This window comes from Mytilus edulis, chromosome 5 (genome assembly GCF_963676685.1).
Source record: "Mytilus edulis chromosome 5, xbMytEdul2.2, whole genome shotgun sequence".
In the NCBI taxonomy this organism is placed as follows: domain Eukaryota; kingdom Metazoa; phylum Mollusca; class Bivalvia; order Mytilida; family Mytilidae; genus Mytilus; species Mytilus edulis.
The window spans coordinates 34,567,002-34,592,167 of NC_092348.1; the positions used below are offsets into that span (position 1 = coordinate 34,567,002).

A 25,166-nucleotide genomic window follows, 5' to 3' on the forward strand; every position below is an offset into this window, starting at 1 on the left:
TTTTCAATTTGTTTAATTGTATTTTTATCAATAGAAAAATCAGTATTACATAAAAACTCCATATCCATTTCTTTAAATTTCACATTGACTCTATAATTCCAATTTCTAAATTTACTATTACAGCATTTATTGCCCCATAAGAAAACCTTTTTATTAACTCTACAATGAGACATTTTAGTAAGTCTCGACCATAATCTAAAAATACATGTCCACTGAGATATAATACTGGGCATCCAACCCATATCTCCATATAAGGCTAAGTTAGGGGTGTATTTACCCACACCCATAAACAATCTCATTGCTCTATTTTTTACAGCATTAATACAAGAAAAATCCTGGTGACCCCAAATTGAGGCACCGTATTCAATGACAGACATAACAAGTGTATCAAAAAGTTTTGTAAATGTATCAAATTGAAAACCGCCATTAGATTTACATTTAGCTATTAATAAACCTAAAGACCTACTTGCAGATTTAGCTACTGCCTTAGCCATACAATTGTAGTCTAAAAATTCTGACAACAGTAAACCTAGATAAGTATAACTAGGAACAATTTCCATATCATTATTATTAAGTACAAAAGTAAAATTTGTCTTTGGTGTAGACTTAGTTCTGAAATGTACAATTTTTGATTTCTCTAGATTTACAACTAAATCATTTTTACAGCACCATATATTTAAAGTATCCAACATTTTTTGTAGATCTTTCTCATTTTCTGTTATAAATACAAGATCATCTGCATAAAGTAGTACACAATTTTTTTCATCATCAATTTTTACTCCAGTATCTAATTTTTTAACTTCATCTACAAGGTCATTAATAAAAATTTTAAACAAAATTGGAGACAGAATACACCCTTGTTTCAAACCACATTTAACCTCAAACCAATCAGTAAAATTACCATTTACTTTTACACATGAATATACATTTCTATAAAGTGAAAAAATAGCATTTAACATTTTACTACTTATACCTAAATTTTCCAATTTACCAAAAAGCAAATCCCTGTTTATCCAGTCGTAAGCTTTTTTAAAGTCTATAAATGCTACAAATGTTGATAATTTACGCAATTTACGTGTTTCTATGACAGTAGTCAAAGTAGAAATATGGTCTATAGTATTTCGTCCCTTTCTGAAACCATTTTGTTCATCATGGAGAAAATTAAGTTCATCAAGTTTAACGGTTAGACGAGAGTTTAATACACCACAGTAAAGTTTATAAGATACTGGAGCCAAAGTTATTCCACGGTATGCCATAGGGTCTCTTGGATCTGCAGTAGAGCTCTTTGGAATCGGAGTAATGATACCTTTCGACCATAAAGCAGGTATCTTACCAGAGTCAAAGCAAATATTAAAAATTCGAGTTAAAGCTATCAATGCAGTTTGATTCTTAAAAAGTTCAACCGTAATTTCATCACAGCCTGGCGATTTACCATTTTTTGAAGACAACAGTACATTATACAATTCTTCATATGATATAAAGCTATCAAGATAATCATCATACACATTTTCATTAAGTATGAATATATTCAACATTATTAAGATTATTTCTATTTAACATATTAAAAAATTCACATTTCCATTTATCTAATACTACATTTTTATCACATGATACTGACTCATCACTTAATTTCTCTTCCATTGGGATAAAACTTCGGCGTTCACTACCAACTCCTATTTTACCAATTTTCCTCCAAAATTCCTTTGGATTATCACAAGACTTTTACATTTAATCCACACTTTTTCGGCTTTACACACTTCATTCCACAATAAAGTAAGTTCCTCATTCCACCATTCTTTTTTACACCTTCTTCTTTTATTAATATTAAATCCATTTGATAGAACAATATTTTTAGCCGGTAATTTATTACACATTTCGGTTTTAACGATTTTCACAAAATGTTCATACATATTATCAATATTTCTTTGATCGGCAATTGAATTTTCTAAAAAAACAAATAGCATTATCAATTTCAGCGATAGTAGATTCTTGACACAACCAATCTTCCGGTAAATTTCTTGTATCATATTTTTTCTTTGTCTCAGAAGTTCCTCTTGTCTGTGTATTTATATAGCAATTTGAGTCAAAATTCAAGGTAAAATCCCAAGTTAGTAATGAATGATCTGGCATAGCTTTCTTCAAGTCGTATTTTCCCAATGCATTAATTTGTTCAACTATTGAACTTGTTCTGATTACATTAAAATTGTTAAAATTATCCAAATGTTCATATGGCAAAACACAATAATCCACCACACTCATTCCTCTAGTGGATACAAATGTAAAATCATTATGTAAAGTTTTTCGACCATTCAAAATACAGCAATTTACATCTGTTAAAAAGTCACAAAAAATATTTCCATATCCATTATGCTGAAAGTCTACCACATTTCTTTGTGGCAATTTATCTATTCCTTCAATAGAGTCCGGTAAATCTGAACAACGACTATTCCAATCACCACAAATATAAAATGGTTTTCCTTGTGGGATTGTGTATATGTTTGTCATTAAAATATCAAAAAATTCATGAATATTCACAGCCCTTGTGGAATTTTCCGGCGGTAAATATATAACACATACATAAAAGCAGTTATGTGCAAAGTTTTTATCTTCAAATTTTACCCAGATTATACCATCTGTGTTATCTTCTACGATATTAATATTAATTTCATCTCGCACATCATTACGAATTAAAATCCCAACACCACCAGATCCGGTTTTAGCTCTAATGTGAATTTCCTTTCGATTCAAACCAAACCATGTATATCCGTCTATATTTATACCAGTATTCCCTGTAAGATGGGTTTCTGCTAAACCCAGTATATGCAGATTATAGTACCTTACACATTCAGCTAAAAAGTTATATTTCTCACTATCTACATCCACCTTCCATCCATTGATATTCCAAAATCCGCATGAAACCTAGTAGTGAACACCACGTCTTTGATTATTTCCACCTCTAGTATTCCCACGACCACGATTGTTGTGTCTGTTATAATAGCCATGATTACCGCTCTGTGTATCAATATTGATTTGTATATCGTCTGGGTCATCACGCCTATTATGTGTGTTCGTGTCACGTGTACTTTTAGCGTAGTTAGGTCTAATCACCGAGCCTCTGATCTCAAGCTTGTCGTTTCCAATCGCTTTAACAATACTCCTCAAATTTGAATTCATAAGGCGCTGTGCTTTTGGAATAGCATTATCTATGTAAACATCTTTATAATTACGGGAGTCTTTAAGTTCACGTTTTTTTTCCATAACTTTTTGCTTGTCATCACTGTTTTGAAACTTAACGATTATTACTCCGTGTTTACCTGGAATTTTATTTATTTTTCGTTCTACAGCGGCAACCTGGATATTTTTTAAGCGTAATCCATTTTTGACTGAGTAATGAAAATGTGTATGATGATTATCTTGATAGCTTTATATCATGTTTTGATTAGTCCTCCCACTTTACGAGATGTATTTTCCTTTTCTGTTTCAGGAAGATTTTTTATAACAACTGAGAGTTTGTCTTCAATTAACGCTTGACTCTGATTTTTATTTTGTTTTAAGACATCAGCATATGATTGTTCTAAGGAACTGACTTTTTCCGTCACTGTTTTTAGTTCTGTTTTAAATTGTTCCTTAACCTTTTTCATTTCTTTCGACACTTTCTGATCGATCATTTGAGCCACTTGTTTTGGAATGTTAGTTTCTATATCCCCCATCCGTTTAGTTATAATATCACAAAATTGGTTCATGCTACTAGCTAATCCAACCACTAAACTCTTTAACTCACATATATCATCGTTTTTCTCTTTATTTTGTGTATATTGATGATCATGGGATGAAATTGACAACCCGTCAATCAAGTTTATACTGTCATTGTGTACACTATTTGGTTTAAGTTTTTTGGTATTTTCCGAGCAGGAATCGGACTCAGAATCATAATCAAGAGATCTTTTTAGACGTTTGTTATTACTCACAGTTTTATCATTATGGACATCTGCCGGTGTTATGAACTGATTTACTACAGACGTCGCCATTACTGAATCCACATACGATCCTGCAGATTTTGAATTTAGCGGGTTGAGGGTTGAGGGGAAAAAAAGAGTTTTATGGATTTTTATTAAACAAATGTTAAAGGAACAATCATCTAGTCATATTAAATATCTATCAGTGTCATTCTCTTGAATAATATAAAATATATGATCAAAATATCAAATTTATATAAAATAGTTTTCTTCTAATACAATGACATAATACACTATTGAATCTCGTGTATTTAATAACTACTGACTCGTATAAAATATCTATTATAAATGGTAACTATTAAAAATGTAATTCCAACACATACATAGAAGTAGACAAGTTTCACTAATTATATGATTGTCTCAAGAGTCATATTATATAATATGATATTATGCTGCATCCGCACAATCAAATGGTGTCATGTTATCCTTTGGTCTCGTGGGAAAGTTTCACAAAGATATCTCAGGGGTAAGACATGTCTTAGGATGGTTTTACGGTATATTCTAGTCCTGAGTGGGTTTCACAAAGTGGTCCTTTCTGACATTTTCTAAAGTTGGTCACAAAGTAAGGACTTTTTTTTAGTAATTTTTCAAATTATCTTATTAATAACTAAATTATCAATTCGGATGATGAAGTTCCAAATAAGAGACACAACATCATCATGTAACCATAAATCACACAACACAACATAATAAACAAAAACAAACACAGAGTACTTTAATGTTTACACTAAAAAAAAAGTAAATTAAGGGTGACTGTACTGTCCAACTGGAAAGTCGCTGCCTGTAAATGAAGCAAAAAATCATTCTATTTAATATTTATTTTAAATTTTATATTGCAAAATTAATTTGATTATAAAAAAAATCTGTTGACGTATCATCATGATGGTATATTTGTATATTTTATTGCTTGTTGAAGTATGTTACTGTAACATATTAAATACAACAAAATAATGAACAAAAATTATCATAAAAAATTGCACCAATGAAATAGCTTTTTAACTCTTGTTTTCTTAAATTGTTGTACTTTAAAAGTGTTTAATTTCAGAAATTCAGTCTATTTTTTTATTATGAAATTTATATTTTTTCAACAATATTTTGCTAGGATCAAGGGTTCTATTTAACCGTTTTTGTCCTTTTAGAATTTTTTTAATTATTCATTTTTTTGTATGTACGGTGCAGTCCGGTGTATCCACGCACCTAAGACTTATGACTTCACTTCATTCAACTGATAAAACCTATAATTGGATATTTATATTGTGTGAACAAATTCATAACATACTTTTATTTCATAAAATCCTCTGCTTGTATGGTTTCATCCTAAGATCGATTTTCTGTAATGTGTGTCCAAAATTAGGGAAATCCCTGTTCTAAGAGTTTCTCCAATGTCCGGTGACTTCGCGCATGCCTTCCAAAAATAGATTATGTTAAATAACGTTACTACGAAATATACATGTAGCTGAGTTTGAACCAAATACACTGCTAAGGATGCAGAGCAAAAATTATTTCAATCTCATATAAGTTTGACTTAAATAAAACAAATTTTATCTGATGATGTATTTTTTTTAATGGAAATATTGCAAATCACGGGATTGCAGTTATTAATTAACTCTTGAATTTATCAATTTAATTCTTTTTCATTCCCAACAATAACAAGAACGATTTTGTTTGTGTTACTGTTGTAATGGCCTGACCATTAAGTTTAACCGACGATTGGGCTCAAGCAACAAGACTATCAGGTGCTGATAATTTATTCTCAAACCAATCTAACAAATGGTAAAAAGCTGAAAAATATAAATAAAATACAATTTTACAATGTGTTCAATTAATGTTATTATAACGAAATGTCAAAGGTAATTGATAGCACAGAAAGTTGAATGCGAGAAAATGTTGTACTTTCAAGAACAGATAAATTCCAGGTATTTCACGGAGAAAAGGTTCAAATATGTAGAGAGCAATTTGAAGGGTTCAAATACAATGTTGTAGAATTAACTCACTCTGTGGTTAGCCACGAATTGTGTCCTAGATGACGTTTGTCCTTTGAAAAGTTCTCCAGAACTGGTATGACCTTGCAATGTTCGGTTTGAGATCCGTGTGAGCAGGGGAAAGGTAGCGATGATACAATGTTTTTACGTTCTTATAAGGTTAAAGATGAATAATCCTCCTAGACTGGAACACATAAATAGATTAAGAATATAATCAAACGAACTATATAAATCACGGAACGGTTTAACAGAATACTCCCCGTCTGATGTCTATCTGATATCACTTTTCCATAAATTTTTCGAATATGTATACAAGATTTACACAAATGAATTAATCCCAATATAAATTGAATATATACAGGTGAAATGTCCACTATTTCGTGTGAGAAATATCAGATCTCAACGATTTTTCACTATAAAGGTTCCTAATAAGTACGTTCCATGTGAAACTGGGTAGGCACAGTTTTTTGTCCTTTAGAAGAAGGGTGTCTCGGATGACATTGTTGTGTTCTGTAGAATGTTCTATTACTGCTGTATCGATGATGGGAACTGTTTTCTCCAACGTAGTTAGACGGCGATGACGATCGAAGATAGATCGAAGTATAACAAGAGTTAGTAGTTGGTTGTCTTCCGATTTGGCGATATGACACATCTTTGTGAGTATCAGACGAAATTAGGCGTTTCGTCATAACGTCCAATCCTGCAGATCTAGTCGCTCTATCTGTAGAGTGGCGTCCTCTATGTTTGATTTTGTCGTAGTAATGTCCAAGAAAAGGTGTTACTCTGTGACGATGTCCAGATAAGACTACTGGTTCCTTTTCACTTATATTCAAGTCAGATTTGACAATACTGCTTCCTCCTCGTAGTAGACGTTGCTCATGCAATGGCAGATTGAGATTGGCAAGAGGTCCTTCTTTCGGAATAGGTCTGTGAATGCTATTGATTTCCTCTCCATGAACTTTAGGTTCTGTTGATTTCGGATTGAAACTTTCTTTATCTATAGATTTTTCTATAGAAGTCACAGATTTTGCTTTTAGTGACGCGAGTGATGTCCCTTTAGATGAATTTGTGCGTTTACCAGGCTTGGTAATAGGTCCTGTACATTCAAGGGATTGCATTGAATGCGATTTAGCGACCTTGGCATTCGAATGAAAGTTTGTGTTGTTATACTGAACAACAATTGGATTCTTGTCCTTGACGGCTATTTCCGGTCTTGAGGCAAGACGTTGTTCTGATTCCGTGATTGAAACGTTAGTTATCTTTGTGTTGACTTGAATAGAAGTTTGCTTGTCAATGTATGTATTTCCAATTATGACCCAACCAAGTCTCAACTTTTGGGCAAATGGAGTTCGGGATGGTCCTAGGCGTTGTTCAAGGACGTGGTGTGCCTCTATAAGGTCCCTTCCAATAAGGAGAATAATTTGACAACGTTCGTCTATTGGTGGAATGCTTCCTCTGAGTTCTTTCAGATGAGGATGATGCATTGCAACTTCAGGAGTAGGAATTTCGTCTCGATGATTGGGAATATTTTTACATTCAATTAATGTAGGCAGATCAAATTGTACGTCACTATGTACAGATTTTATGACGAAATCTTTTCCTCTTTTCCCGGAAGTAGCTACTCGGCCGGAGCATGTCGTAAGAGAGTAGTTTTCAGGTTTCTCCCGAACGTTAAACAGACTGAAGAATTCAGGCGAGGCAAGAGACCGGTTGCTTTGGTCGTCAATAATGGCGTACATCCTGATAATTTTGTTTGTCTTGTCCTTGTGGTACACGTCCACAGATAATATCTTGGCACAAGATTTCTCGCTCTTATGATCTTTGTAGATCTCTGTGCAGATCGAACTTACAGAGGTTAACTTTGTTTCAGCTGACTTTGTCTGCTCCCCGCCGTAGGCTTGTCTGGATGAGCTAAACTGGGAGCTTTCAGATTGTTGTGGTCTAGTGATGTGAAGTGCTGTGGTATGTCGTTCACTTCCACACTCGTTACAACTGATACTTGCGTTGCAGTCCCGATTTCTGTGTGTGGTTGACTCACAACACTTGTAGCACACATTGTTTTGTCTTAACAGTTCCTTGCGTTCCTCGATTGGTTTGGCTCGGAATGCTCGGCATTCATTCAAGGTATGCTTTGTTTTGTGTAGGATACACAGATTTTGTTGTTGACTGCTGTCTTCAGTTTGCTGTTCAACAGCCGTCTTATGGACGTTGACTTTAGAGTACGTCTGAGGTGTGAACCTTGGCGTAGAGTCTTTTGTATTTGGTGTTACTTTTGATCCAAAGATGAACCCAGGATCGTTCTTAATTTTGCTCATTTCCCTGATGAAGGCAGAGAATTCTGTGAATGGCGGAAAGGCAACTTCATATTTGGACTTGTATCTTGAAGCCCTTGTTATCCACTTTTCTTGGAGTCCGTATGGTAGTTTTTCCACAATAGGATTTATACCGGACGAAGAATCGAAATAAGCAAGCAAACATCCAAGCTTGGGATTTTCCTTGTGATATTCGATTTCTGATAGAATATCAGACAAGTCATAAAGACGTGCGTTATCTTTGTTCGTCAAGGTAGGAAAATTGACGAGTTTACTCGTGATAGAAGCTTCCAACATTTCTGGAGCACCATATCGCTCATCCAGTCTTTGCCATAACCTCTGTAAGCCTCTTGTAGGGTTGTTGGCATTTGATGCCCTAATATTCATGTCATGTTTACCAGACTCTGGCCCTAGCCACTTTATCAGTAGGTCTATTTGTTCCGAGTCAGAAACTTGTAATTCGTCTATGACGTTTTTGAAGCTAGATTTCCATGTATGGAAGGATTCTGCCAGGTCATTAAAATTTGTTAGCCTGGAGAATAATAGGTCTTTGCGTAAAAGAAATCTAGTTATCTCCGACGTGGGATTGGTTTGTTGCTGGTATGCTACAGGGTTCTATTCTATTACGCCTTGTTTTGGGTGTGAAACAGGGATCTCTTCTATAACGCCCTGTTTTCCTATGATAGTTATTGTTCCCAGATCTGGGAATGCATTAACATCTAGTGACTTAGCACGTGTAGGCAAGACCTTAGGTGTTTGTGACGGCAAGTTCAGTGCCACAGATGGCACGAACGCTGGTGCTTCATGACTCAGCTCAATTTTAACAGGAATTTGTTTTTTCTTTTGAGGTCCTGTTACTTCCTTTACAGCAGTTGATACAGAAAGTTTATTGACGAAATCTTGCACACGGTGGAGCGGGTCTTCCTTTTCGTCAGGGAGATCGCTAACCGCTTGGCTATCATCGTATTCCAGGATACGAGCCTCGGCTTCTGCGGCTGCAGCTTCTCTCTGTGCTTCAAGAAGGTTAAATCTGGCTTTCAGCTCGGCTTTTTCACGGCCTACCCGTACGGCTTCATGTTGCATTTGAGCCTTCCTGTGCATAGCCTCTTGTTCTAATTGCACTTTACGTTGAGCGACTTCTTGTTCCATTTCAGCCTTTTTACGTGTGGCTTCCTGTTCCATTTCAATTTGTCTGAACAGGGCTTGTTCCTCTAACATTGCTTCCTGTTGTAGGATAATGGCATGTTTTTCTACAAAGGCTATCTTAGACTTTGCAGCCTCTGCCTTGGCACGCTTTCTCCGTGCCAGACTTGACATGTCTGACACGTTAGAGCTACCGCTGTGCGAGGTTTTCTTACCCTTTGAGGTCTTTGTTTTTGTTGATTTGGCCTTTGATAGGGCGAGGCGATGCTCGTGTAGTTTTTCCATGACCAGTTCCACTTTGGACAGACGTAAATCCAAAGAGAGTTTACACGCATCAATTTCTTTTTGACTCTCCAATGTTCTGGTCCTTTTCAGAAAGGCTAGGTATTCATCTGTGAGCCTACGATAATTATTACAGGCTTTAACAAGTTTGTCCTGTACTGTTAGGAGTTGCTGGAGCTCGTTAGGAGGCGTTGTTACTTCCAATAACTGGGATTCAATGTCTGCCCAGAGAGCCTCTAGTTCCTGACAGAACTTGTCACGTTTTTCAGTGAAAGCTCCTTGTCCTTTTTCCGTGAGGTCACGTACTCGCCTAGCCTCGGGATTTTCATCTGACTGTATAGTATTAGATGGATTTTGTAATAGTTCTAGATCTGGGACATTTCCCTCTGGGGGCTGTATCTCTTCTTGTTGTTCCACATGACTTGGATCCATGTTGACTCAACGTTGTTGGGTTGCTGCCTAGTACACACAAGTTATGTAGTCAAGGGATGACGCGTACATGCAGGGCTCAACAGGTAGGTTGTTATGTAGCTGTATAACTAACGTGGAGTGGCGTTATCTGTGAGACACAACAGGCAAGTTGTAGACTTTTTACTGTAATGGCCTGACAATTAAGTTTAACCGACGATTGGGCTCAAGCAACAAGACTATCAGGTGCTGATAATTTATTCTCAAACCAATCTAACAAATGGTAAAAAGCTGAAAAATATAAATAAAATACAATTTTACAATGTGTTCAATTAATGTTATTATAACGAAATGTCAAAGGTAATTGATAGCACAGTATGTTGAATGCGAGAAAATGTTGTACTTTCAAGAACAGATAAATTCCAGGTATTTCACGGAGAAAAGGTTCAAATATGTAGAGAGCAATTTGAAGGGTTCAAATACAATGTTGTAGAATTAACTCACTCTGTGGTTAGCCACGAATTGTGTCCTAGATGACGTTTGTCCTTTGAAAAGTTCTCCAGAACTGGTATGACCTTGCAATGTTCGGTTTGAGATCCGTGTGAGCAGGGGAAAGGTAGCGATGATACAATGTTTTTATGTTCTTATAAGGTTAAAGATGAATAATCCTCCTAAACTGGAACACATAAATAGATTAAAAATATAATCAAACGAACTATATAAATTACGGAACGGTGTAACAGAATAACTGTGTTGATATGACAAAATCAGCTAATGCGCGATATCACGGACCGCGCGGACACCGGGGACTCCACTGTAATTGCATTAATTACAAGACATCTTACTAGGTACAAAAAGTCATAATCATTCGACGTATATGAGGGTCTGAATGGGGGTCTGTTATTCTCTAAGCATTTAGTTTTCACCCATTTTTTCTCTAATTTTCAAAAAATTAACCCCTTTTTTCTCTAATCTTCAAAAAATTAGACGACGCATTTCTCTAATCTTCATTTTTGTTTTGACCTTTATTCTCTAATCTTCATTTTTTAAGGGCATTATTCTTTAATCATTTAACCCCATCCAAACCCTCGTGTATATAGTCGGTCTTTTTTCAGAAACAAATTTGATCAGAATCTGCATTGAATAGTCTATCTGAAACAGACACTGAACCATGATATTTTACTGAGAGGGTAATTTACCATTTTGGACATATCAAGACCATTCATCATTCATGAACAGGAATTTATTTTTTGAAACACGATGGGTTTTTTTTTCCAATAATCCTTATTGGGAAGAAACTATTCCCCTTTTCACTTTTGAAACAAATTATTTGTTTTCAAGACATTTAAAATCATGATACATAAACCGACAATAAGCTGGAACAAAAACGACCATAACAAAAACATGCTCCACGTTCGGCTTGTGTAAAAGAACTTTAGTCTGAAGATTGGTGAAAAAGTAAAATTAAGAAAAGTATTAACTCAAATCAAGTTTTATAAGAAATTCGAGAAACCTATAAAGATAAGCAGAACTTTTACAATTTATATAAAACGTTCTCTTGGTTTCTGGTCTTACTCCGTTTTACTAATTCAACCCAAAAAGATTTGGGTCAAATTGCACAAGACGATGGGAGGTGGTGTTTTGGGTTTTTTTTTCTGGACCCATACTATTAACGTAGGGGTCATCAAATGTCTCTTATCAAACCTGATTTTGGCTACTTTTCACATGTTTTTTAACCATAAGAAGGGCATTAGTTTGCACCTGTCCTAGGTCAGGACCTTGATGTTCTGTGGGTTTCGTGTGTTGATTTGGTTTATAAGTGTTTCTCGTTTCTTGATTTTTTATATAGATTCGACGTTGGTTTCCTGTTTGAATGGTTGTACACTTGTCATTTTTCGGGGACCTTTATATCTTACTGCATGCTAATCATTTGATTAAATCTGTTTTACATAGTTTACATAAACAAATTTAATGCAATTTAATGGAGAATTTTTATGAGTTAACACATGGCATGGGTAAAATCTCTTTGTTCTTACTGTGCTATAATCTGGATAATGCACAGCAAAGGTGTGCATTAACTACCTTAGATATACTGCACAGTTCAAATCTATTTTTACCTTTAGGGGCGGTTCCTGGATTTTGAAAGGGGCGTTATTCTATCAAATTAAAAAAAAAATATCACCGAGTGTAGCGAGACTAAAGACAATATTGACGATTTTAAGTTAAAACACGATACTTTGTCTAATCCAAGGGTTAACGACCTGTTCGCCCTACCCCCGAATCCGCCATCTGCCTTGAAATTACGACAAAGTTGAACTTGGTACAAACATCGTAGTTTCCAAATATTAAAACAAGATTTCTCATTCCTCTTCTTTTTTTTTTATCTAAGCTGGGACATAAAATGTTTATTATATTTAGTGTACAACGTAAATTTTAAATCAGTGTTTTAAAGTCAGAAAGATAGTTAAAACAATTTTTGGAAATTTCTGCAAAAAAAAAAAAGAAATGCATCTAAGAATATCCGAATAAAAGAAATCTGATTTGGATTAGTTTTAGACTCAATGGAATTTATAACGACTTGTTGAATATCTATTCCTATAAAGTGACTATTTTTGGATCGAATTTAATGAGGATCATATATAAATTTGTTTTAAAACAGGGGGATAAGGTGGAGATCAATCAGACTTCATTTAGATAGACGTGTCTTTAAAAGTAATATAAATGTAGTAGATAAAAAGAAAATTGCGGGGAGTAAAAGGTTTTGAAAGAGAAACGTATTTTCTGTTTCTTTAACATTTTAAATTTAGGTAATATAACATCTTCCTCGGTTCTTTTTTTCTCTAAGCATATCATTGAGGGAAAGAAATTCAAAAGCAATTAATCTAAACTCAACAACCCTTTCAGTTATGATTTTTTTTCATACACCGATTTTAAAGTACACAATTTGTCAAAGACTTAAAAGAGGGACGAAAGATACCAAAGGGACAGTCAAACTCATAAATCTAAAACAAACTGACAACGCCATGGCTAAAAATGAAAAAAGACACACAGAAAAACAATAGTACACATGACACAACATAGAAAACTAAAGAATAAACAACACGAACCCCACCAAAAACTAGGGGTGATCTCAGGTGCTCCGGAAAGGGTAAGCAGATCCTGCTCCACATGTGGCACCCGTCGTGTTGCTTATGTGATTACAAATCCGGTAAATAGTCTAATTCGGTAGGACACATTCATGAAAGGGAAGGGGATTGTAGTTACGACGTTAGGAACATATTCGATATCATTTGTGAAACGGTTATTCCATAACGGTCAACCAACTCGTGATGGCGTCCGTAAAATTTACGAAGGGATGATTTCAACTTCACCATTTGGAACTCTTGGTTTAATAGCTTCCTTATGAGCAGTAACCCTCTATCAAGAAAATCATGATAGGAAATGCAAGCACGGGAATATCGTATCAATTGGGAGATATTATATACCCCGTATGCAGGTGCTGCTGAAATGTTGCTACTTAGAAATGGAAAGTTCACAATTGGAAAGCTGAAATCATCTCTTTTGTCATAAAGTTTTGTTTTCAACCGACCCTCATTTTCAATTTCTAGATGTAAGTCAAGATATGAAGCCGACTTAACTGTATCTGTATTATCCTTTATCTCCGGATCCAATTCGATGGGATGTCACCAATTAAATAAAAATTGGGAATAAATTAAACGGAAACGATAATAAAAAAAATGCCATTAAATCGTAATTTTAGAATAAGTCCAAATTAAAAAAAAATATTAATTTAAAACTTACCAAAGTCGTATTTCCTCCTTTCTTTTCCCTACAAGAAACTTTCCTAGGATCCGTGGATTGCGGAATAAAGTCCACATTTCTAAAACGTTCACGTAAATTGATTGCGTCATTGTTCATTTTAGAAACAATCTGTGACACAAACAAATTTTGAATTTATGTTGAACGGAAACCAGTTAGATATTGTATTCAAATATATGTATCTTGGTTTAATATTAAATGAGTTTTTGGATTATAACGAGATTTTTGGATTATAACGAGATGGCGAAAATTGTAGCAAAATCAGCCAGCAGATCATTAGGTTTACTAATTGCTAAATGCAAAGCTAATGGTGGTTTTGAATATTCTACTTTTACTAAGCTTTTTGACACTGTTGTTATGTCTGTAATTGAATATGGTGCTGCGATATGGGGAAGTAAATTATACTCCTGTATAAATGCTGTTAAAAATAGGGCAATGCGGTTTTTTTATGGGTGTTGGAAAGTACACACTAATTTATCCCTATATGGTGATATGGGCTGGATGCCATGTATTGTAAAACAATGGACATGTATTTTTAGAACTTATAGTAGATTTACGAAAATGTGTGATAATAGAATAAACAAAAAAGTTTTTATATTGGCAAATAATATACGCAATAATAGACTGAAAAATTGGAATTTCAGAGTACACACAAAGTTTAAAGAACTTGATATGGAACATTTTTGTAATACAAATTTGATTATTGATAAACATGTTATAAAAAATATTGAGAATATCTGTTTCAATAGATTTAAAGAGCAATGGTATATTGATTTAATGTCAAACGAGCCGGTAGTAAACTACGTACTTACAGACTGTTCAAAAATGAATTTGGTGAAGAAAATTATTTATTAAAAATTATACCTGGTAGATATAGGAGTGTCTATGCCAAATTTAGAAGTGGTACTGCTCCTTTGAAAATTGAGACTGGAAGGTATGAAGGTATTTTAGTTGAAAATAGAATTTGTTATTATAACAGTATTTGTAATGAAAATCTTTTAATTGAAGATGAAAAACATGTATAATGAATTGTCCTGTGTATGAAGATTTGCGTTGTTATTTGTTTTATCAAGCATCTCTATTTAATGTTAATTTTATTCAATTGTCTGATGACGATAAATTTATATTTTTATTCACAGATGAAAATATGTACTTTTATACTGCCAAAATCTGCAATGACATTTTATTGAAAAGAAAATGTATTTTATACAGCTAATTTTAGTGTAAATACTGTATATACATTTTTGATAGTCTCTCATAACTCTTTTTAGAGTGGCTCTTGTATGTTTTATGATGTTGTTTTATCAACTGTTTGTATGGTTTATAATGAAGAGGTGAGACTTAAATAAAATATTGTCTTGTCTTGTCTTGTCTTGTCTTGTGTTAAAACAGTAATTGGCCAATCAAATCGGTATATGTAATTTAATCTGCACAGAACGAGATGACCCAATAACCCGAACTCCTACGTCGTTCGGTTTGAGCAGGGTCACTCGAACTGTGCAGATTAAATGACTTTTTTTTTACAGAAAAAAGACGACAAATGGAAGCCAGATGTTGAGGAGCATCATGAAGACCATCACTTTAATTTGAATGCTGACGAAGAAGCAATTAAAAACTACCAATTTATTATACATGTTGATGATGATCCAACCAAAGATCCTATGTATGATCAAAAACAAGATTTACTGGACGAATGTAAAAAATTATTAGGAACCACGTTATCAGGAAAAAGGCCTCTGAATATTGCAGTTTTAGGGCCACCTGGCTGTGGAAAATCTGCATTCCTTAATACAGTGTTTGCTAGTTTGAACAACGACCGGTGGAGAGAGCATGCAAAACATGGAAGTTTTAGTTCCATTGGTAAACAAGTTACCAGACGACTTAAAAGGTGACTAATTGAAAATTATTTTACCTTAGTAGGCATTTTCGGTATAGAATTGTTGCTCATAATTTTATTATTTTACGGAATTGTCTGAAAAAGGCTATTGACCGGTTAATAGCTTCAAAAACTATTTACTGGATATGAAAAATAGGAAGATTTGGTATGATTGCCAATAAGACAACTACGGGTATCCATTAGATACCAAATGACAGCTATAAAAGGCGGGCGTATGACATTTGCGCCGATTTTGGAAATTTTCATTCTTTCATTTGCGCCGATTTCAATATTTCATTTGCGCCGATTTTATATTTGCTCCTAATTAGATTTACAGGTAAGTTAATACTTGTACATGTACTATACCATTGGTAAAATCTGGTTTTAAATGTTGTTCACTTATGTTTAATTAGTTAATTTTGATTCATATTGTTCTGGAACTTCGTTGTAACATGATGGACATATTGCACATTAAAACTAAGCCGAGGAGTCAATTCTTTAATCCACGACGATCATACATATAGAAAGGTCAGTGTCCTAAAACATATCTTACTAATGCACCATACAATCGTGTAAATCCAGTCACCACGGATTCTGATAGTCTGACTATTATCAAAACACAAAACGAGCATAACCATGTGGTAGATGACCGAAAGTCAGAGGCTATGAACTACCGGTACGGTCAAGGAAAAAGTCTGGAGATGTTTCTTGTGGTCCTTCTTCCATCTCCCCGTGGTGAGCAGGGGACAACAGTCCCGGCGAGGGAAGAACCAAAAATTTGCGAAAGCAAATTTACAGATCTAACATTATTGGGTTGATGTTTAGACGAGTTGTATATACATTATGTACACAGCCATGTATCACCATCATTGATGGCGATCCGATGGATACATCTGTTGTAGAGTTGTCACTGACTCAGACGTACTTATAAATATAATTATTTTCTGTGACTGTATATTACATTAATTTGTAGGATCCTTTACTATAGATAATTTAGCTGATCTGTAATAATAACATCTTCATGCCTTATATATCATGTACTGTAGTACGCCGCTAGATTAAACTGACGAGGAAAGGTAACACACGGCCAGCGAAAGCTCTTTTTTAGAGAGCCCAGGTGGTCGTGTGGTCTAGCGGGACGGCTGTAGTGCAGGCTATTTGGTGTCACGATATCACAGTAGCATGGGTTCGAATCCCGGCGAGGGAAGAACCAAATATTTGCGAAAGCAAATTTACAGATCTAACATTGTTGGGTTGATGTTTAGACGAGTTGTATATACATTATGTACACAGCCATGTATCACCATCATTGATGGCGATCCGATGGATACATCTGTTGTAGAGTTGTCACTGACTCAGACGTACTTATAAATATAATTATTTTCTGTGACTGTATATTACATTAATTTGTAGGATCCTTTACTATAGATAATTTAGCTGATCTGTAATAATAACATCTTCATGCCTTATATATCATGTACTGTAGTACGCCGCTAGATTAAACTGACGAGGAAAGGTAACACACGGCCAGCGAAAGCTCTTTTTCAGAGAGCCCAGGTGGTCGTGTGGTCTAGCGGGACGGCTGCAGTGCAGGCGATTTGGTGTCACGATATCACAGTAGCATGGGTTCGAATCCCGGCGAGGGAAGAACCAAAAATTTGCGAAAGCAAATTTACAGATCTAACATTGTTGGGTTGATGTTTAGACGAGTTGTATATACATTATGTACACAGCCATGTATCACCATCATTGATGGCGATCCGATGGATACATCTGTTGTAGAGTTGTCACTGACTCAGACGTACTTATAAATATAATTATTTTCTGTGACTGTATATTACATTAATTTGTAGGATCCTTTACTATAGATAATTTAGCTGATCTGTAATAATAACATCTTCATGCCTTATATATCATGTACTGTAGTACGCCGCTAGATTAAACTGACGAGGAAAGGTAACACACGGCCAGCGAAAGCTCTTTTTTAGAGAGCCCAGGTGGTCGTGTGGTCTAGCGGGACGGCTGCAGTGCAGGCGATTTGGTGTCACGATATCACAGTAGCATGGGTTCGAATCCCGGCGAGGGAAGAACCAAAAATTTGCGAAAGCAAATTTACAGATCTAACATTGTTGGGTTGATGTTTAGACGAGTTGTATAGATTTGGTGTCACGATATCACAGTAGCATGGGTTCGAATCCCGGCGAGGGAAGAACCAAAAATTTGCGAAAGCAAATTTACAGATCTAACATTGTTGGGTTGATGTTTAGACGAGTTGTATATACATTATGTACACAGCCATGTATCACCATCATTGATGGCGATCCGATGGATACATCTGTTGTAGGGTTATCACTGACTCAGACGTACTTATAAATATAATTATTTTCTGTGACTGTATCTTACATTAATTTGTAGGATCCTTTACTATAGATAATTTAGCTGATCTGTAACAATAACATCTTCATGCCTTATATATCATGTACTGCAGTACGCCGCTAGATTAAAACTGACGTGGAAAGGTAACACACGGCCAGCGAAAGCTCTTTTTTTGAGAGCCCAGGTGGTCGTGTGGTCTAGCGGGACGGCTGCAGTGCAGGCGATTTGGTGTCACGATATCACAGTAGCATGGGTTCGAATCCCGGCGAGGGAAGAACCAAAAATTTGCGAAAGCAAATTTACAGATCTAACATTGTTGGGTTGATGTTTAGACGAGTTGTATATACATTATGTACACAGCCATGTATCACCATCATTGATGGCGATCCGATGGATACATCTGTTGTAGGGTTATCACTGACTCAGACGTACTTATAAATATAATTATTTTCTGTGACTGTATCTTACATTAATTTGTAGGATCCTTTACTATAGATAATTTAGCTGATCTGTAACAATAACATCTTCATGCCTTATATATCATGTACTGCAGTACGCCGCTAGATTAAAACTGACGTGGAAAGGTAACACACGGCCAGCGAAAGCTCTTTTTTTGAGAGCCCAGGTGGTCGTGTGGTCTAGCGGGACGGCTGCAGTGCAGGCGATTTGGTGTCACGATATCACAGTAGCATGGGTTCGAATCCCGGCGAGGGAAGAACCAAAAATTTGCGAAAGCAAATTTACAGATCTAACATTGTTGGGTTGATGTTTAGACGAGTTGTATATATATATATATATATATACATGTTATGATTGACAATTCATTTCATTTTTACAAGTGGCTAACCGAAGACGTCTATAATAATAAATGAAAAATAACATGACTTTGTTAGAGAGTTGTCTCATTGGCACTCATACCACATCTTCTTATATCTATTCACCTGTAATTTACCTGTAAAAAAATCGGTGCAAATGGAAAAAAAATCAGCGCAAATGAAAGAAAAAATCGGCGCAAATGAAATGCAGATCGGCACAAATGCAAAACGCCAATAAAAGGCATCGAAACGACAAAGTTAAAACAATTCAAGCGAAGAAACCAGCGTCCTCATTTATTTATAAAAAAAATATATAAAGATGATATACAACAACCACTGAATTAAAGGCTCCTGACATGAGCAGGAACATAAAGATTTTGAAAATATAAAGACATATTTTTATTTATACGACATATTTCAATTAATAGTATATTTATGTATTTATTTTCAATATTTCAGCTATAGAAAGGAAGTTTATTACAAAGAAACGGATACAGTTTTAATGCCTACGTTTATAGATATGACTGGATTCGAAAACGAGGGTTCAGAACTGAACAGAGAACTTTTAAACATAATTTTGAAAGGAAAAATGAAAGAAAATGAACTCCTCTCAGATGTCATCGAATACGGAAAGAAATACGGAGGAAATGCCTTAAGAATGAAATACAGTTCCAGACCTGTTTACAAACGGGTAGACCGTATTATAGCTGTCTGTTCGTGTAACCCGTTGTCTAATTTACCAAGTACATTGTTTGAGACGATAGCTGAAATCGCCAGTAATAAAGGTAAGTTTAATATGTAAGTCAGATGCTTGCAAATTCTGGACGTAAATTATTGCCCCTTCAATTGGAAGTATAGATACCATGATTACATTTTCTATTCTAAACAATATAGGCTAATCCAGGGGGCCTGCCCCCCCCCCCCCCCCCCCCCCCCCCCATTCGTAGAAAAAAAAAGTTGAATAAATAGGGAATCACTGAAGCATGACTGGAGCCCCCCTTTTTTAAGTAAGTCAGCGATCCCTCTAATGAAAAGTGATCCGCCACTTAACTGACAGTCATGTACATTGAACTTTAGTTCCAATATTGAAATCAAATTTCTTTTGGTGAACATCACAGTAACAAATGTTTTTAGATCTATTCACTTATTTGATGACATCACTAGACTGATGAATTCATAGACATGACAAATACATGTAATTTTGTGTTTATGATTATTTTTTCGAGGAGCGACGCAATACGCCAATAGGGAAAGAAATCGCTTACTGTATCTGACTGCATCAAACAATTTACAATGAAAACATTGTCCTTGATTTTGTTAATATTATACAACTATGATAATGTATAAATAGTTTAACTTACTAATACAGTGTATGTAAAGTGCGGATCCTAAAATACCATTTTCACTGTATATGCCACGCATTTCTGATGTAGAATGGTAAATAAACAGACGAAAAAGTTATGATATTTGAAGAAAATGAAGAAAAATAGTTCACATGTAAATGTTTAGTAATAAATAATACAAGTTAGACAAAATACGAGATGGGAACGGGTTTTTATCGCGACGAGAGCCATCCATACGTGAAATATATACCGAAATAGGTGAATATTTAGGACGTTTTACGAACAAATCGTGCAGGTGATTAAAAACTAGCAGGAAAGATGTAGTTGAAGAAAAATATTCATTTCAACACAATTATTAATGTTGTATAACGTAGAATAGCTTTTGTTATTCGGTTTGTCCATATTGTATTGAATTTTACTATGATGCTATCTTTATGCGAGTCATATTTACTGTTGAATAATGATACTTTACTTTCATTTTCACTGTAGAGCGATTCATTAGTATTGTATAAGCGGTGCATTTTCACTGTATGAATTTTATTCATTTTTATGCAAATTCAATAAATTCCTAATTCAGCCGACTTGCTCAAACAATAATTAAAGTAAGAAAAGGGTTTGATAGTGCTGACTTTGAGATGGAAAGTTTGATTGAACACTCCAATAAATTCAATAGAATTAATATTTATTTTATATATAATACATTGCAGTCATGATATAACAACATGTGGATCATTTAAGAGTTAAAAGTGTACTGTTTTAGATTAAAGAAATATATTTTAAAATGCATGCCAATTTGATAAAATTCATGTTTCTGCAGTAGTCATTATACGAATGTTCAAACAAATTTTGAGTATGGGTCTATTTACAAAGCAGAAGAAGCATGACTTTTTGTAATAGATTTTTTTTATAATTCATCAGCATCTTTATTTAAAATACAGTTATATTTATCCAATGCAATGACACTTCATCACTGAATACGAACATCTATCATGTCTATCGAAATAGAATGGGATAAAAAGGGATAAAAAACAACAAAGTTTTTCTAATTTTTTTTTATAAATCACTTCTTGACCAATTTCAACGAGGTTTTGACGTAAGATTTTTGATTTTGGGTCCGGTTTTAAATTAGCCCACAGGGTCCAAAATAAAACTTGAGGTTCTTTGGTAGGCTGAATCCATACATGATTGAGGTTATTATTTTTTTGGTCCATTTAACAAGTTTGTGGGGTCCTAACTGTAAAGAAATAAATTCTTTTGAATTTCAACAACAATTGAATATTTGGGGTACTTTGGCATGCTGAATCTCACCGTGTTTTTAATTTTGGGATTTTTGTATTTTGGGCCAAGTTATCGAAATGGTCCACATTGAGGTACAAAGGGTCCGATATTCAACATTTTCTTTATTTCATCAAAAATTATGTCTTGCTTAAATGTTGTGTACATACTTGCCCCAAACTGTTCGGGGTTCGACCTCTGCGGTAGTATCAAGGATGCTCTACAACACGTACATCATGTACCAATGCAACTTTATCAGTTTATATTTTTGACAGAAAAAGTTTGCCCTACACAACTTGAGTTGCATTTCACGCTTTGATGACTTTGGATAATTTATATGTCACATGTCGTTTCATTTTATACAGTAAAGAACATGCAAGCAATATTCGAGCTAAAACTAACTTTCCTTCAGAATATGAATATTGAAGCATTTGGGATTCTACAATACGGGAAGCAAGTGAAGATGAACCACAGAACTAAAGTTTAGAAGGAGGGGTCTTCATACCAATGCACTTATTGTCCTTTCAAGACAAAATGGGTAGCTAGTTTTCACAGGCATAAGAAGATCCACACTAATGAGTTACACAAATGTGGTCAGCGTGAATTAAAATTTTAAGACTTCTCAATGAGCATGAAAACTGATAGCATGGAGAAGGCCTGATTTGTACTCATTGTTCCAAACACTTCAAAAGCAGAACTGGGTAGTGGCGGATCCAGAACTTTTTGTAAGGCGGACCCGATGGATGACCTAAAAAGTGGGGGGGGGGACTCCAGATACGCTTCAGTGATTCCCTATATATATAATCAACCAAATTTGTGCAGGCAGTCCTTGATACGCCTTTGCTGGCCTGGCTCACCATATGAAGAAAGCAACAGGAACTTTTAATCACATCAGCTCGTTTTGTAGTTAAACATTTAAAATGCTTCGCTGACCGCAGAGGTCGAACCCTGAACAGTTGGGGCAAATTTGGACACAATATTAAAGCTTGATACTATCCGAATTTGAATTGTGAAATGACGTTATATAGGTTTCTGACACAAGCACAAGGTAAATGTGGTCGAAGATTTTACAAATCGTATGTGCAATACTGTGCAACTGAAGGTTTCTTCTTGAAACTTTTCAAAAATTTACAATTTAAAAAAAAAATAAAAGAGATATGAACCCCTTTAAAAAATTAGAATTTTGTTTTCCATCTAGGACCAATACCCATCAAACCCAATACCAGTCTTTCCTTTGTGGTAATGAACCTTGTAGTACAATTTTAGAGAGATCCGTACACTTTGTTTTTTGTCCCTTTTTTGTTCCTTCATTCCTAAACTGTTAGTACCATAACCCCCAAAATAAATCCTAGCCTTCTACTTGTGGTATTGAACGCTGTATTACAATTTCAGAGCAATCGAAATTCTTATACACAAGAAATTATCCTGAAACTAAAAAGAATGCTTCTTTTATGCCCCTTTTTCGTAAAAAGTTGGAACCATCATCCCCAAAATAATCCCAACCTTCATTTTGTGGTATTGAACCTTCTTTAAAATTTATATAGATCCATTCACTTAAATTGAAGTTGTCCGGAAACCAAACGTGTCTTATGACGACATCATAGCAATATACGAACCGAAAAAAAATTGCGGTCGTATAAAAACAACTCTTTGATGGCCAAGTCAACAAGCACCTAAACAACAAGCCTTATAAATTTAAGAAAGTATATTTTTTACAAACATAATTTGAAACAACATGCACCAAGAAAACAACAAAAAGTATCAGTGTGATTTGTGTAATCAGGAATTTGCAACTTCTAAAGACCTAGCGAATCACAAAGCAATGAAACATGGCAATACAGTTCACACATGTCAATACTGTGGGAAAAGATATAAATGGCCAGCCAGTTTTTATAGACACAAACAAGTTATAAATAGATATAAATATTAAAGCAATCTAATAAGTTTTTCATTTGTTGAGTCTAATTATCACATTAATCTACAATAAAAATTCATCGCATCTTCGAAAATTCTACATCAGAAATGAATGCCATACAGTGATAATTCATCGCATCTATAGTGAAAATGGATCGCCATTAATAATTGATATTCTATATTATGTTGCTTTTATAACACATATTTGAACTTTAATACATTTATTTTACATTAAAAAGACACATCATAATGAAAATATGTTAAAATTTAGTTTCAAATCAATTATTTTGGTAATTTCAAAACGTAAACAAATAATGTTTTCCCATGATCCTTTATTCTACAATGAACATACTCGCACACAACAGTGAAAATGAACTGACTGGATTCGCACTTTATATACACTGTAATATGTGTTTCAATATTTTTAGACATAACCGTGTATGGTGTCATGACACATGCGGATGCATTCTCAACAGGGGATACCATTACAGAAAAAGAGGCAAACTTTCGACATTTACTGGGTATACCGGATACAAGGTTTGTTCGGATTAAGAACTATTGTTCTGATGTAGACCCTACTCATGCATACCTTAAAACTGTAATACCAACGTTGGATGTTCCAGTCCTTAAGCTGATGACACAGGTATATTAATCCAAAATTATTTTACCTTAGTTGAACATCAAAAAATTTTAATGTTCAATTAATATTAAAAGTAATTCAATTTTGATTTAGATTAGTCATGCCCTTGAGTTGTTTATGTGTGCAAATTTATATGAAGACATGGTATGATTGTCAACGAGACAACTATCCATTAGAGACACAAATGTTGTAGATGATATAATAAATATAGGTCACCAATGAGCAAAACCTATACAGCAACGCAAACTAACTCAAGCATGAAAAAGGCCCCGAACTGACAAATGTAAAACAGTTTAAACGAGAAAACTTAATGTTATGGTCCATTTACTGCTAGTCTCTTCCTTTTGTTCAAAATGTTTTTAGAAAAAAAAAGCGATCTTGTTTATTTTCATTTATATCTTTTACATATAGTTTTCGTATTCAATAAAACAATTTTAAGTTTAGAACGAAAGCAATTCACGAAAATAATTCGACTCTTTCAGGTTTTACCACGGGAGGACAATGATGACGTAGAACCCGAGCCCGACCCTCAAGATATTAAACTAGACTACGTGTACAGATATTGGAAGCCTGCATCGTTACTCGTAGTAATAATACTAGTGTTACTGTTTGGAACGTTTAGCATTGTTATTATTATTTCGCTGATAATTATATCATCTCTAGTCTATTTTTGGAAAGGTCAAGAAGTACTAACTCAGTTAGACTTCTTTAATTGAGTTATCGAAGCCTAGACATACCAAAAGCGAATTGTTCATTTCTGCTTATATTATTGTTGAGGGTATGAATGGGGGTTAATAGGAAGAGAGTAAAGGGCAAAACATAAAAAGAAAAGAGAATAAAAAAAAATTAAAATAAAAAATAGAGAACAGTAACATATAATATTTATACAATTGTATTGCATGTCTCTGTAGAGAATAATTTAGTGCTTAAATATAAGAAATTGAGAAAAATGGTCAAAAAGAAAA

The 25,166-nt window shown here is 34.5% G+C and overlaps 1 protein-coding gene across 2 annotated transcripts in view; it reads left to right on the forward strand.

The window, feature by feature from the left end:
* LOC139523517 (uncharacterized) overlaps nucleotides 1–25,166 on the forward strand; it is a 33,852-nt gene extending 8,686 nt beyond the window's left edge. The window contains exons 2-5 of one of the 2 annotated variants that reach the window (XM_071317583.1): nucleotides 15,489–15,850; nucleotides 19,489–19,814; nucleotides 23,990–24,204; nucleotides 24,684–25,166. In XM_071317583.1, coding sequence (XP_071173684.1) covers nucleotides 15,489–15,850; nucleotides 19,489–19,814; nucleotides 23,990–24,204; nucleotides 24,684–24,917 — 1,137 coding nt within the window. In that variant the 3' untranslated portion in view covers nucleotides 24,918–25,166. The remainder of the gene's footprint in view (nucleotides 1–15,488; nucleotides 15,851–19,488; nucleotides 19,815–23,989; nucleotides 24,205–24,683) is intronic. The other variant, XM_071317584.1, reaches the window with a different exon arrangement.